The 13,996-nt window shown below is 37.2% G+C and overlaps 3 protein-coding genes across 6 annotated transcripts in view; 1 reads left to right on the top strand and 2 right to left on the bottom strand.

Annotated features, from left to right (window-relative positions):
• Positions 1 to 2,305, bottom strand: part of LOC139770387 (spondin-1) — a 28,768-nt gene extending 26,463 nt beyond the window's left edge. For all 4 annotated transcript variants that reach the window (XM_071702288.1, XM_071702289.1, XM_071702291.1 and 1 more), the window contains exon 1: positions 2,148 to 2,305. In XM_071702288.1, the coding sequence (XP_071558389.1) occupies positions 2,148 to 2,150 (3 nt within the window). In that variant the 5' untranslated portion in view covers positions 2,151 to 2,305. The remainder of the gene's footprint in view (positions 1 to 2,147) is intronic.
• A 2,926-nt stretch (positions 2,306 to 5,231) lies between these two features.
• Positions 5,232 to 10,222, top strand: LOC139770364 (uncharacterized). Its single transcript, XM_071702260.1, has 9 exons — positions 5,232 to 5,623; positions 5,819 to 6,699; positions 6,943 to 7,062; positions 7,313 to 7,428; positions 7,523 to 7,668; positions 7,819 to 7,937; positions 8,252 to 8,585; positions 8,810 to 9,525; positions 10,198 to 10,222. The coding sequence occupies exons 1-9, from the start codon at positions 5,354 to 5,356 to the stop codon at positions 10,220 to 10,222; spliced, it is 2,727 nt and encodes a 908-aa protein (XP_071558361.1). The 5' UTR covers positions 5,232 to 5,353.
• LOC139770385 (splicing factor YJU2) lies at positions 9,803 to 11,910 on the bottom strand. The gene is made up of 3 exons (XM_071702286.1): positions 11,736 to 11,910; positions 10,939 to 11,643; positions 9,803 to 10,835 (listed from the first exon to the last, which is right to left on the bottom strand). Exons 1-3 carry the CDS (start codon positions 11,757 to 11,759, stop codon positions 10,506 to 10,508), a joined length of 1,059 nt encoding a protein of 352 aa, XP_071558387.1. The 5' UTR covers positions 11,760 to 11,910; the 3' UTR covers positions 9,803 to 10,505.
• Between the last annotated feature and the right edge of the window lie 2,086 nt (positions 11,911 to 13,996).

Here is a 13,996-nt window from a genome sequence, read left to right as displayed (position 1 = left end):
TACCGCTTGACAGGATATTCTTCCTTGCAATATGCGACCGTTATACATTATGCTTCATGAAAGCATACTTTTTAGAAGTAAATTAACCCTTTAAAGCACATATTTTTTTAGTGTAATAAAAAATTAATAACTAATTATGTGAAGTATTCCTTATAAAACAACATCGGAGAGATCTCTCATTTTTTGTTGATTTCTTTACTTCGTATAAAATAGTATTTTCCATTCCACTTAACATCGTGTAATTGGAGTTAAACAGTCGATTGATTCCACCAAAGTTTTAATAAATTTTAAAAAAATTCATATCCATCAAATTTTTTTTATATTTTTGGTATTTCGGTATTTTTGTGTGCTTCAAAGAGTCAATATAAATGCACATTAACGAAATACTTTTATAAATGCCTGTCTCGCCCAACTGTTTGCTTTTCACGCGGAAGAATGTAAAAACTGCTCTCTCCCTCTGAACGGTGATATAAAAGCTGACGTTTTTTTTTTTTGTCAAATCTGCATCACCGGCATTGAGCGTGTAAAGGTCTATAAAAAATTTAGGGTATTCAGCTGTTCGGCAAGCGCTTCCGGATAAAACATTGATTTTCCACTTGAAATAATCGCGGCTGATAAATGCCGTCATTGGTCTGTTTCGTCTCATAGAAATGTTTGTTGCGAATCGTTGAGCGACCGAGCCGACGCACGAACTCTCGGTATTGACTAAACAAATATAGTAATTCTAGAGTAGGGTAGAAGAGATGAGAGAGCACGCCCTGCTCGTTGAACAATCATTTCATTAGCGGCTGTCAGAACAAAACGGTTGAATAATTACTAAATTACCGTGGTATCGATTCGAACTGTTGCTCAACGCTCGTCAAATCGTATTTTAACGAATCATCATCATTATTCGAACATTTTCACACATTGATTAATTATATTTTTATGTTGAAATTTTGAATGTTTAATGTGCCTGTCATTAATATACGAAAGTATTTTGACACACGCTCGACTAAATTTCTCAATCTCTTCGGAGTTTGGCGTAATCTATAGAACTCGGAAGTCAGAATAAGGACTCGAACAACATTCTATCTCGTTATTTTCTCTTTAATAGCGATTGAAAATACACGTCGACCGAATAATCTCTCAATACTTTCCGGCGATTCGCCGAAATTGCAACTTTTCGGCTCGCCGCGCCGGCTCGCAAGAAAGATTCGACGTGACATGTATTCCCGGCGGCGCTCATGTAAGAAACGAAAATGCACTTGTGCAGCCGCCGCTGGCACAGAAATCACGGCGCGGGCGGTTCGATCGCTTTTTATCCGAAGTTATCCATGTTGCGCCGCGGACGCAAGCTCTGCGCGTCCCCCGCAGGCCCCTTTTCCGCTTTCCGCTATCCTTATCTGTTCCTACGACCTACGAGCAGCCTGGCAATACGTTCGAATAATGTGCCTAGTCGTGCATAAGGGAAGCACTGAAAGCACTCTGCACGCTTGAGCTAGCCGACGAACCACCGATCGAGCAGAAGCCAACGAATATTTCAATCGGGACGCGCAATTACACGTTATCATTAAACGTTTATCACAAAGGTATGGTAATTAAGTTACAGTAATAGCTTTTCGATCTTAAGCCTTCTAACCGATACATTCGCGCGCGCGACACGTCTTGTTGTAAAATAAACCTCTTTTATAACTTCTCACGATTTTATTTCGCAAATGTGTATACATTGCACTGCTGGGCTTTGTCTTTGGTATCTCTGTCTTTCGCTGCAAGCAAATACGTGTTATTCGAGTTTTATTCGGTAAAAGCTATACAGGCGACTGGAGCTTATTTCGCCATCGACAAAGGACAAAGGCGATTCTTCTCGCAAGGGAATGCACACAACATGCAATTACACCAGAAAGTACACAAAGGCTGACTCGAAATAAATCCAGCAGCGTGACCTGTCATTCATTAAGAGAACGCGTTTGCGTTTTGCACATTAAATATATCTTGTACTATAAATATATTTTGTGCATTTCTCTCTCTTTCTCATTTTCTTTTTCTCCCCTTATACGAGACGGCACTTTTAGAAAGAACGCTTTACGCGACATGAGATTGTATTTTTTTCAAAGATTCTTTCTTATGGGTACAATCGAGGATATTTCAAGTAAGTGGCTACTCACCATAATGTCGTTCACGAGGCACGAAGTACGTAAAACTCTCTTCCGTCCTTCGCGGTAGTCACGTGCGTTCTCCAACGGGCGATAGGGAAACACACCAGTGACACGTCCGCCACCGCCGCGATCCTCCGGCTGACTGACAGCCGTCTGACTACTGGACCGTTACTACTTCAGGCAGCCGGGCGTGCGCGGCGCGCGACGCGCTCCGAGTAGTTTTTCTCCTCGCGATGATCTCAGGGCACACAACACTTTAGAATTATTTCGATTGTTTAAATCGGTCGTGTTAATTATGGGTCTTTCCTTAAAATGTGAACAGGCCACTATACTAATTTTGTTGTACAGTGATCGCTTGCTGAATCTTATAGTGAGTATGTTTATTTGATATTTCGTTATCTCTTTTTGCCATTAAAATTTTAAAATTTAATGTAATATCTCCAACAGATAAATTTACAATAAAAAAGCAATATATTCCTTTTTTAGTAAGGAATTGAAATTCTAATATATGATATATAACGATATTCTCTAATTAATTATTCATATTGAAATCTGTCGAAGTTCAATTAATGATTTACGACAATTTGAGAAAAAGTTTGTCTAGAATTAAGAGATTACTTAAAAATGGTTTACCTTAAAAGCATCTGCACGTTTGTGATAAACAAGTGCATAGGTGTATATATGTTATTGTACAAATTTACAATGCGGGACGCCCAGATAAATTCAGGAAAAGGAGAGGAAAGAAGTTGCGCTTATTACTACCGTGGATACACATGCAGTGATATAAATTAACTTTACAGCGGCTATGCGATGTTTGCAATCATAATTCTGAAATTTTCAATTTCAGACATTCTCGTAAATTTCCTTCCAGCGAGAGAAAGAAAACGGAGGATTGTTTGTGGAAATATGGTTTCGCAATGTTCAGTAAGTAAAGTATCTCGTAATATAAATTTGTTCGTAATTCCTATCGGTTTCTTGTATCTGTTAGCTGATGTCAACGATTTCAACCGTTCTCGTTCGAGCTGCAACATATCTAAAAAGTTAAAGCGAAAAGCAACAGTTTATTTTTTTTTTGCCAATTGTTGTCGATATAAATATATTATTTTTAGTCAAACATTATTGGCGGAACAAACATTTACTTTTTGGAGTTTATTTTTTAATGCAAAAGCTATTATTCCCAATAGAAGCTATTATTCCCAATAAAAGCTATTATTCCAAATAAAAATAAAAGCTTCCCAATTTTCATCTCTCGGAGCGCTCAGTCTTTTTCAATAATTTTCCCAACGTGTTTGATAACTTTGCCGCTAGTCCAAAACGTACAAAGTTGTCAATTGCATCATATTATGGAACGAATTGCCAACTCGTGACGTTTCTAAAAAGTGTACTAATAATTAATCCACTGTGCTATTGTGGAAGAGGCCGAATTAAGAATAAGCCGACTAATTGACTTGACCTTGTTTACTGCTGAATTGCTTTATTTGTTGGAGCGTGACGAAACTCTTGTCTCGGTTTTTGGCAATTAGAGTGGCGCCGCATGTCTATCACAATCCAGCCGTTTCTACGAGCATGTGTTTTCCCGCTCCGAGAAACTTAATAAAAGCGCGTGTACATCACAAAAAAAGTACGATTTTTCATTGTTGATAATATCGCTTTATTTTTCGACAAATATTTATTTTATTTCATGCCAACGAATTAGAGAAACATACCGTTTTTTACTTATTTATATTTAATTTTCATTTTTTATTGCAGAAAGAAAATTAAATTATTCTAGTTTTTATCGCCAACATTACGAGTTTTTTTTAATTACTTAGATTTTTTAAATATACTCGTATAAAATTATTTATTCTCGTAAATTTCTTTGCACTTTAATTTAAAGATTAATCCCAGAATATTCTACAAATTTAATTATTAAAACCGGTGCATACACTTTAAAAAGATTTTTGATCGATTTTACCGCAGCCATATATATATATTTCATCATCGAAAGCGTCACATAGACCAATGTAAAATTAATCGCGATTTCGAAACACTTCGAAGTCGTCGACTGTCTCACATGAACCAATGTTAACGCTCGGTCGTCTCGCTCTGTCCAACCAACAAGAATACGAAATTAAAACTCTCCTCCGAAGTCATCCCTCTCGAAAGTTTCACAGATCCATTTGCAAATCCAACTGTCACCGATCGCGCCACATTACCGTGAAAAGGAGCCGGGATAATGCTGAGCGAAGCGGTCGCGATAAATCCTTCAGGTTGTTTCGCGTTATACATAAAACTCTTGATATAAAAACACGAAACTGCAATCTTTGCATTTCTGTCATTGCATATTCCGAAGCTGTGATGTGAAATAGAAAAAAATGTAATGTATTTAAACCTATAACGTCGACAGAGATACTGCTGCGAATTCATACGCTTTTCTCGTTCGTGATTCAGCATGCTCTTTGTAACTATATATGACAGAAAGAATTTTAGAGAAATCCTGAATATCGACGCTATATCATTTTTATTTTACTTTTATTTTCGGATAAAAAAATAATCTTACTAAAATAATCATGACTGAGTAATCTACTGGAAAAGATCTACTTTAAACTAAATATCATAGTCCTAATTGAAAATAATTTTATTCTAAAATAATTATATTAAAATATTATACGAAGGTTATGTCAAAGTAATGCTGACTGTCAAAGTTTAATACGGGGGTCTCTCTCTGCATTTATACATATATTCTCTTTGTGCGCATCTTTTTACACTTTTCGTATTTAAAAGGAAAGAAATATATCTTCGCGATATGTTGAAGAAAGAGAGAAAACAAAAGACATTTAGAAAATTGTAGAATATAACTAATAAAGAGCAAATTGTACAATTTATTTACTGTAGTATTACGTAAAATACGTAATCGTTTTAGTAAAAAGCATATTTATTTATATTCTCGTACCTTTATAGATAAAGCGGAAGATCGTCCATCGTCAAATACTTCAAAGAAATCTACGTTGAGTACTGGAAATAAAATTAAGAGTAGAATTCCAACAACTCACTTCGGACGAAATGGCATGCAAGTACGTTAATTATTTGGCACAATACATTGCTAAATAGCTTTGTGTATAATAAAAGAAGATTCAATGCCCTCACCTCTCATCAAATCAAATGCGACATCGATCGTCAATATTCACAATAATAAATCTTAATTTAAAACAATTATTCATTGTAATTTACGAGAAATGTCTTCGATACTTGATCACTGCCTGTCAAACGTGACTTTTAATCTTTCTTTAAAGGGCGACTCGGTGAGTCATCCAACGTACGAGGAGACTTCCACCGGGATTAGCTCTAACAATTCCGCTCGTCGACCAAGCACGAAGACCCTGAGTATGTTGCCGTCTAGAAAGCCGACGAACGCGGTCCCCGCGGAGAAGCGTCAGCTGGAAATACAATACAGTTCGAAAAGAATGCGATACACGAATCTGAAAAAGACGCTCGTCGATAAGCAAGTAACTATCGAGCGACATTGATTCTTCCTAAAAACGAGTTCTCATAGATAATTATGCGATTGTAGTTTAAGAATTTTTGGTAATTTTTTTTGAATGTATCAAATTAGAAACTTGAACAGTATTAAAAATAAAAGTAGGATAAAGTATAAAGAGGTAAACATTCTTGTAACATTCTTCTTTGTTGCGTGTCTGCAGAAAAACGCGCAAGATCTGTATGACGAGATGTCGAAACTGCGGGAGAAGATAATCGCGGCCGGCGGCAAGGATCCCGGCAAGATCGAGGAGCTAAGATCGCCTCAAGTGGAGTGCCCCAAGCAAAGCCCGTCGACGCCGATCGAGACAAGCTCGCGACACGATTGCGCCGAGCAGCGGGAGCCAATCTGCATGGACGAGTCGGTGATAATCGGTGTGTCGCTGTTGCAAGATCAGCTGCAGAATCTCTGCGACCGCTCCCAAGAGATCTGCCAACGCGCTCTGGACAAGAGCTCGTCGTTCGCGTCCCTCGTCAAGTCCTGGCTGACAGAATCGAGTCGACAGGACGAGGTGGGCAACGTGCTGGTGGATTATTCAGAGGTGGACGCGCAGCGGGCGAACTTCACGCGAGACAATGAGGAGATGAGAACGCAGCTGGACGATCTGAGGACGGTCCAGAAGGACTTCGTTGCCGAATTCGCGATGAGATCCTCGAGTCTGCGTAGCGAATACGACAATTATCGCGGGCGTGTGAAGGAGGAGAGGCCGAATGTCGATCGCGGGGACCTGTTGCAGGAGCAGTTGAGCGTCGCGCTGGAGGAGCTCAAGGCGGAGCGTGACAAGGCGAATCAAGGGAAGGACAGGACGAGAATGATGGAGCTGCAGATGCAAAAGGCACGGGCGAAAATTCGCGAGCTGGAGGGGCACGTGGCTAACGAGGAGGTAAAATCGCAACAGCTGCAGAACAGCGTGAAGTCACTGGAGGCTCAGTTGAAGCAAAACCAGGCAATGGAGCTGAGAGTGAAGGATATGTACAAGACGATGAAGAGCAGCGAGGGTCTCGTGGCGAAGATGGAGAAGCAGCGCGACAGCTTCGAGTCACGGTTGTCCTTTTTAATTCCGCCCGAATTCTCGGCCCCTTTTAATCTCGACCTTTAAGAAGTATAAAAGCCTAGTGTTAATTTTAAGTGATGGATAAATAAGGAAAGCTTTTTTTAAATAAAATTAAATTTCTATTAAAAAGCTTTGAAAAATTACTTATATCTTTAGCTAGATAATGAGGTTGCTTGAATAAAGGTAAGATTGATCTCTTTTATTCTGTATTTTCTTAAAGTTGCCTTCCTTAGGATGCTGGAGCTCAAAGAAAAGATGGCTCGCAAGGAAGCGGAAGCAAATGCTACTATTAAAGAGTTATCGGTAAAATTTGAAACGATGGACGCAGAGTTCATAGAAGAGAGAGAAAAAAGGTGAGTTATAGGTTCGCCGCCTTTAAGAATTTCTATTAGTTTTGTCTTTCAATGTTATCTTTGAAGAAAAATAATTGTATAATTATTATATTATTCTAATATATTTCATGTACATGGATAATAAGAAATATATATTTCACATTATCCATATATATTTTCTTTCTTATAATTAGATAAATTCGGGAAATTCGCGAAAGGTTTTTCTAAAGAAATTTTACTATAATTAATTCTAACATTACATTTATTGTAGACAACAAGCCGAAAGTGCTCTAATTGAAATGGAAGAACGTTGTAAACATCTCGAAGAGAAGAGCCAGCTGCTCTGCGATCTCGCGAGTGAGAAGAGCAATAATATTGCTGTCTCAGGTAGGTAAGCTTAGCAATTTCTAAGTATCGAGAAAATTTCTCGTTTACATTTTGAACGAAATATTGACACAATTATAATATTTGCTGGTCAAAGCTTCAGATAATAATCACACGGAGAACGAGGTTTGCTTGTATAACGATCTCATGGCGGCCCGAGCCGAGCTAGAAAGACAGAGGGAAAAGATCGAGCAACTCGAGAGGGAGAAGCAAGAGATTGTCGCTGTGATGCATCAGGCGGCCGTTAGTTTGCACTACTTTCGGAATCTCTGCTTGTATAAGAACTAAGAACCGTTCGATTCGCTTTCCCTCGCTCGTTAGACCGTGATCTTCGTCTCCGATAAGTCGTTTTCAAAATTAATTTCAATTATTCGTCCTTTCATTCGCCCACAGAGCCATGATAACGAAGACGAGACGAAGGATAGGCTGGCTGCCGAACTCGTAGCCAAAACTAATGATCTTCAGAACCTGATGCTGGAGCACGCTCGGCTTCAGAAGATTGTTAGATTCGGGTAAGTTTCAATATCATGTTAGATTTGCTATATCAAATATTTGAATACCATTTAAAATATCTCTGAACATACAACGGAAAAGTAAATATTTCCATTTCAAATACAGTCAAACATGGTTTCTAAGAATATATTTATAATTAAAATGATTCTTTCTGTTCTACATTATGTATTAGCATAGAAGCTAGATCGTTATTTCCTTACATTACAACGATCTTTCACATTCCTGGATAAAAAATATGTTTAATTCAGTTTTGATTTTTGCTTTTGAAGAGTTGGTTAATTTCGAATTCAGACTCTCAATTTCTACTATGTAGGCAAGAGAGAAATGAGGTGCTGGAGAACCAGTTAGCCGAGATTCAGCATCGCCTTCAGGCGAGATTGAAAGAAAATGGCAAAGCCCAGGGACTTGACGCGATGGAGCTTCAGCAGCAGATTAGCGACTTGCGGAACAGCTTGGCCGAGGTTATTCAGCAGAACCAAGAGCTAGAGACCACCCTGACGCAGAAGCAACTAGAATTGGAGCAGCGCGATCGAGTGATGCGCGAACAAAGCAAATTCCTCAAAGTCCGGGACGAGCTGTTAAGCCTTCTTAAAGGGAAGCAGGCAAACGCGGCAAATCCTAACGAAAACTACGAAGATATCGATGAAGTAATGTTTGACGTTCCCTATAGCCTTCTTTCTAATCTTCTCATATAATAAGTTAAATCCTTTTAATCCATTCTTAATCCAAATTATGGGAACTGAAATAGTAATATATCTCAAATCTTCCGGTTTGATGAATTATTTTCGTTATGTAGGTCATATTTCTCGGGATTTGATTACGATTTAATTCTATTGGATTCTAATGGTTTTTTAAATTTTCATATATTCAGATCAACAAGCAGATTGCGGCAAAGACGGAGGCAATCCAGGAATTGTACATCACGCTAGAGGGCAAGCAGATGCAAGTGATGCGACTGGAAAAGCTGGTGAAGCTGCTGGAGGATCAGCAGGATCGCGCACAGGCACAACGCACGCGACTCGAGCATCGCATTGCGCAACTGGAAGTGAGCTTGCGGGAGAAAAGTAAAAACGATAGCAACCGGTATGTCATGAGGAAGTATTTGCGTAAACCTCGATCGAGCATCGTCAACGATAGATTGTCGCGCGCTTTTTCTTGCGAGTCGAACCGAGCGTTACTAGAAACGCCGTATCAATACTTTTCGCGTAACGTCCCACCCACGAAGAGTTCGGATCCTCCGCCGAGAAAATTTCATCTTAACGACTGGTACCGTATTTCTTCCGATAAGGAAAAGGCTTTCATTTGCGAGCAATGCCGGCGGGAAGTTAATGAGAAATTCAGGGATGACGTAATCCATCACGTTGGAAATCGTCGCATTCGGGGATCTCTTTACGGTTGGCTGATGGATTCCACGGCTTTAGAAGCCCTCGGCGAGCCAACGAGTCGCTTAAACAAATTTCACGGCGAGCTCAGCTCTGAGGAAGACGCGAATTGTTTCTACGGGATCGTTAATCCTATTGTGGTTCATGATAAAGCGAAGGATTGTAACAGGGAATCACGTCGTTATCGCGAACAACATTATTGTCGGTATCGCGGTCGTCTGCCGAGGCGGTCTTTTCATGACGTCTCTCTTCGATGTAATCCGATTATTCGCGCGACGTAATACCATTATTTCTCATACAGTTCATGCATTACAATGAGGCTTATTGCATCTATATTATAATTAATCATTCCATCCTGTTGTGCCGGTTTGAATAGAAAACTTCTTGAGAGGTCATACCTGAGAAATGATATCATTTTAAAGTTTTATGCTTGATACGTAATGGTATGTTTCATGGAATTTGTTTAAAAATTTTATGATCACTTTTGCATTGACGATTAATTTTTTATTCACTAATTCAATAAGCTATAATAACATTGGTACTCGCAAGTAATATTTTTAGTGAATTAATCGTTGTTATTACAGATATAAATAAGTGGACGCTATTAACACACATTCGAGACAGACCATTTTTATGCGGATTTTTACTTGCATATTTTCTTTCATTGTAATATTATTTTAAAAGTTTTTTTTAAGTTCTTTCTTGTCTCAAATGTGTTAATTATGTGGCCTGTTTTGGTAGGCTAGGTACTCCCTGCTTCATTGTATCGGTATTGATGTAACTCGACGACAAAGTTTCTTACAGAGTGCCTAGCCTCGCAAACAGATTGGATTACAATTTTTCTACATTTCTGATAATTTATCCTTTTATGTTTTAGGAGTAGAGCCTTCGGTATCCTGTAAGAAACTCTGTAATTGTCGGCACAGCCTATAAAGTATCAACCTGCTACTATATTGGATTTAACAAGAAATTATTTACATGTGCATGTCAGATATCTATAATTCGCGTGTGTATACATACCTAAAATAACAGTCTAAAATTTTACGTGATATACATATCACATATTTTGAGACAAATAACGTGTTTATACGAGCGCGTTTTTGTAGACCCCGTTTATTTTGTACAATATTTATTCTATTGAATAAAAATATATAACATAAAAAATATATTAGTTTATTTCTTCCATTATTCGCTATCGTTATCGCTGCTACCTGAATAAGCACCTAACAACGAGAGACCATTGCCGACATTATCTGACTTAGTGTCTATATTTACTGTGTTCGATGTACTCGTCGAAGTGTTAGGTGTTTGGTCTAACTGTGAAACTGTTTTCTTGTCGGGAGAAATAGCATTTTCGATCATGGAGGTTTTATTTTGTGACGACCTTGCGTTTATCTTTATACCAATATTACCTTTCTTGACCAAAGTGGACGAATTCTTTTTATTAGATAATAATCCCGTATTTTCGGACCATAATGATGCTTTAGCAAGTTTTGAAGAATGTCCAGAATTTTCCTGCAAGTAAGCAATAATTATCATTAGTTTTCATGTTTTTGATTAAATTTTTCCTGCAACAAACAATAAATAAAATTCATTAAATGCAAGATTAAAACCTTACTGTTTCTTTGTCGTTTGGTTCGTCTGTTTTAAGTATTTTTGTAGGAGGTTGAACTTTTTCTTCTTCTTCTTCTTCCAGGTCCTCAACTTCTTCTTCCACAACAGTCCCGGTTAATTGTCTCTTGCCAAATACAGATTTAATATACTGTTCGTCCAATTCTTCTTGTTCCTTTTCTGTCCTCTGTTTAGCAGCTTCGGTGTCGTATTGTTCCAACATTTGATCATAATCTATGGTCTGCTGCCTTCGATTTAAATCCTTCAACTCCTCCAAAGATTCCAACAACTCCAGCTCTTGCTTCGATTGGAGCGTTCTCTTTTCCAGGAGCTTCATCGGATTGGTGGCCTCTTCCTCTTTCTCCTCGTCCTCCTCCCTTTGCGCCTGTTCCTCGGCTAGTTTCAACGCCATAAAATTTCTCGTGGCGCCTGCCTCTATCTCGTAATCCGTATTCTTCGGATCGGTCTTGAAGGATATCTCTTGTAGGCAGCGGGTGCACTTAATGTAGAACCTGTAAATGCGTATCCCCAGATAATCGTCGCCCTCGACGTCCTCCTTACGCGCATTAAATTTCTTGCCCTTGTAGATATATTCACCGCATGTCTTGCAACGCATGTTGAACGGTGCCATCAGTCGCACGGTGTACTGGCGATTTCTCGCCAGTTTCATGCGCGGGATCTTCGACGGATCGAAATCCGGCGGATAGTATTTCTGGAATATACAAGGAGATAAGAGATGAAGGTTATTAAAGAGTACACATGTGGATACACGTTGCGAAAAGCAATTTCTCGTCTCGTACTTACGTTCAAAACTTTGCGCTCCGACATCTTGCGGCTCTAGTCCTCTGCGTGCGCGATTAGGCTTTGAAATTTATATCTTTCAAATAATTTGTGGACAGCAAAGCCGCAGCTCTTTAAGGTTAGGTCGAAAGATACAAACGGAGTAACGGAGTACGGAGTGACGTCGTTCGGCTGCGTGAACGTTTGCCAACCTTGCCAACCGTGCGCGGCGTGCTCCAGTCAATCATGGTGTCGTGCCGCGATATCGATTCGTCTCGATTTGCGATTCTCGAATAATAAGTCGCCGAATGAACAAATATTCAACGTAGATTAACTTTAATCTCGGTTTAACTTACTTTTTATTTTTTCTTAGTTCTGAAAAGTAGAAAAAAATAAAAAGTAAGTTAAACCGAGATTAAAGTTAATCTATGTACGTTGGTAGATATAAACATAAAAATTCATTACAAACTAAAGCATAGAAGACTGTGACTACTTATTAGCAAAATCTTTTATTGCAAGTATGCAAAACCTTAACAGTCATGTATTTATTTAAAAAGTTGTCTGACTGTAAAGTAATTACTAATAGCAAATTTATTATACGTAGATTATTAATTTTTTTATAAATAAAAATTTGAATAATTAATTAATTTATTATTCTTAAAAGAATGAAAAAGTTTAATAGAAAATTTAAATAAAAAAATAATATTTATTTCTGTTTTATGACAAAAAAATAAAAATAATATAAATTATTATTATATTCTATTTTTCGAAATCTTTTTTTTTCAGATTTTTATAGTCCGAGAAAAATAAAACTAGATTTTATTAAATAAAAAAAGAAATCAATTGCTTTATTTTTCGCTGGCTGGAACGCTCGGCGTTCGTATCTCTCTTTTTTGTGCAACATATCGTGTTTTGTTATTGCCATTTGCGCGAGCGTCATCATCGTATTACTTTTCAAGACGAGTAGAGGGCTGCAGTCCATTTGATGCTACAAATACTTTAAAACGTTCTTTTTTTCCTTCTTTCTTCTTTAAAAGAAAGGAGAAAAAGAATGCTTCGAAGCTGTAGTTTCGCGGTATTTTGCTGATTTGTCGAGCCGCGCGACTGACGTTCGTTAGTTGATTGAATTACAATTTTTGACTATTTCATTTACAATTGATAACATTGCACAAGCATTTAGCCTTTCTTGCACCATTATACAATAGATCGTAAATATAATTTTATCAATTTTAATTTACTGAAACTTCTTTTAGCAGATGCCACAGTTACAGGCAGAATAAAATATATTCGTAAGCTATATAACTATATTCGTAAAATATATTCGTAAAGCTATAACTATATATTTGGAAATTGTTGGCGGGTAAAATAAGCAGAGTTTGTTTTATATATATAATGCGATTTATTCAGATTACTATCGATTATGATTACAATAGATTACACGTGATCATGGACGCACAACGTCAGAAAGAGAATTGAAGAAGAATCTATAAGTAATGCAACAAAAATATTTTTTCTAAATTATTTTTTATTATATAAAGTAATAATTCTTTTATTACTTTATATAAATAAAGAATATTAATATTAATATTATATATATTTTATATAAAAATATTTTAAATGGGTAATTTCCTAGCAAATATCTGTTGAGACGTTATTTGAATATGTCATATAAAAATCTTTTACGCTATTTTCCAATTCTATTATTTTTAATAGTATTAGTTTTATTTTTAATACTTAGTAAAAAAAATTAAATTTTTTTGTTGCTTTAGGAAAATTTTTAAAACGTTATATGTATTACTTTATCATAGAAAGTTAAATATAAAAGTCGTTCGATTAGTCGTATTAAAAGATTGCATCATCGATGTACAATATTCACATTAAAACAATGAAGATAATAGAATAAAAAAGTGCTAGTAATTCTGATTATTGACGTCGTCTGTAAGTTTGAATATGATTTGCAGAATTCCAATTCGGGTAAAGTTGTCCCGATTCTTCTTCTTCTAGTTCTTCTAGAACTATAACAAATAACATATTTCATGATTTTTTTCAGGTGATAGTATAAAAGATACGAAGATCGGGTTTTCCGCAAATGAAAGTACGTATTTTAGAGTGCATTTTCTGATTTTTGTTTTTTATTTGCGATGGAAAGTACTTCCCCTACCCCCCTCGCCGTAGGCCCTGCATGTTTTTGCGGTACCGGCGGAATCTCCGAGCTGGTTCATCTGAAGACAAAAAATCAAAAAAGGTTTTAAAATTTATGATATTTTCTAGTCCCTATCGAATGC

This window comes from Temnothorax nylanderi, unplaced genomic scaffold, assembly GCF_030848795.1.
Source record: "Temnothorax nylanderi isolate EJ_2023f unplaced genomic scaffold, tnyl_v1.0 TNYL_tig0029_pilon, whole genome shotgun sequence".
Taxonomy (NCBI): domain Eukaryota; kingdom Metazoa; phylum Arthropoda; class Insecta; order Hymenoptera; family Formicidae; genus Temnothorax; species Temnothorax nylanderi.
The sequence above is the reverse complement of the archived record's forward strand: the minus strand, read 5'-3'. Positions and strand labels throughout refer to the sequence as shown.

Coding starts and splice junctions, on each gene's coding strand:
- LOC139770364 (XM_071702260.1), top strand. CDS start 5,354: ATGTCTTCGATACTTGATCACTGCCTGTCAAACGTGACTTTTAATCTT. Junction 7,669..7,818: donor CTGTGATGCATCAGGCGGCC/GTTAGTTTGCAC, acceptor ATTCGCCCACAG/AGCCATGATAACGAAGACGA. Junction 8,586..8,809: donor ACTACGAAGATATCGATGAA/GTAATGTTTGAC, acceptor TCATATATTCAG/ATCAACAAGCAGATTGCGGC.
- LOC139770385 (XM_071702286.1), bottom strand. CDS start 11,759: ATGTCGGAGCGCAAAGTTTTGAAC. Junction 11,644..11,735: donor CGGAGCGCAAAGTTTTGAAC/GTAAGTACGAGA, acceptor TGTATATTCCAG/AAATACTATCCGCCGGATTT. Junction 10,836..10,938: donor AACCAAACGACAAAGAAACA/GTAAGGTTTTAA, acceptor GCTTACTTGCAG/GAAAATTCTGGACATTCTTC.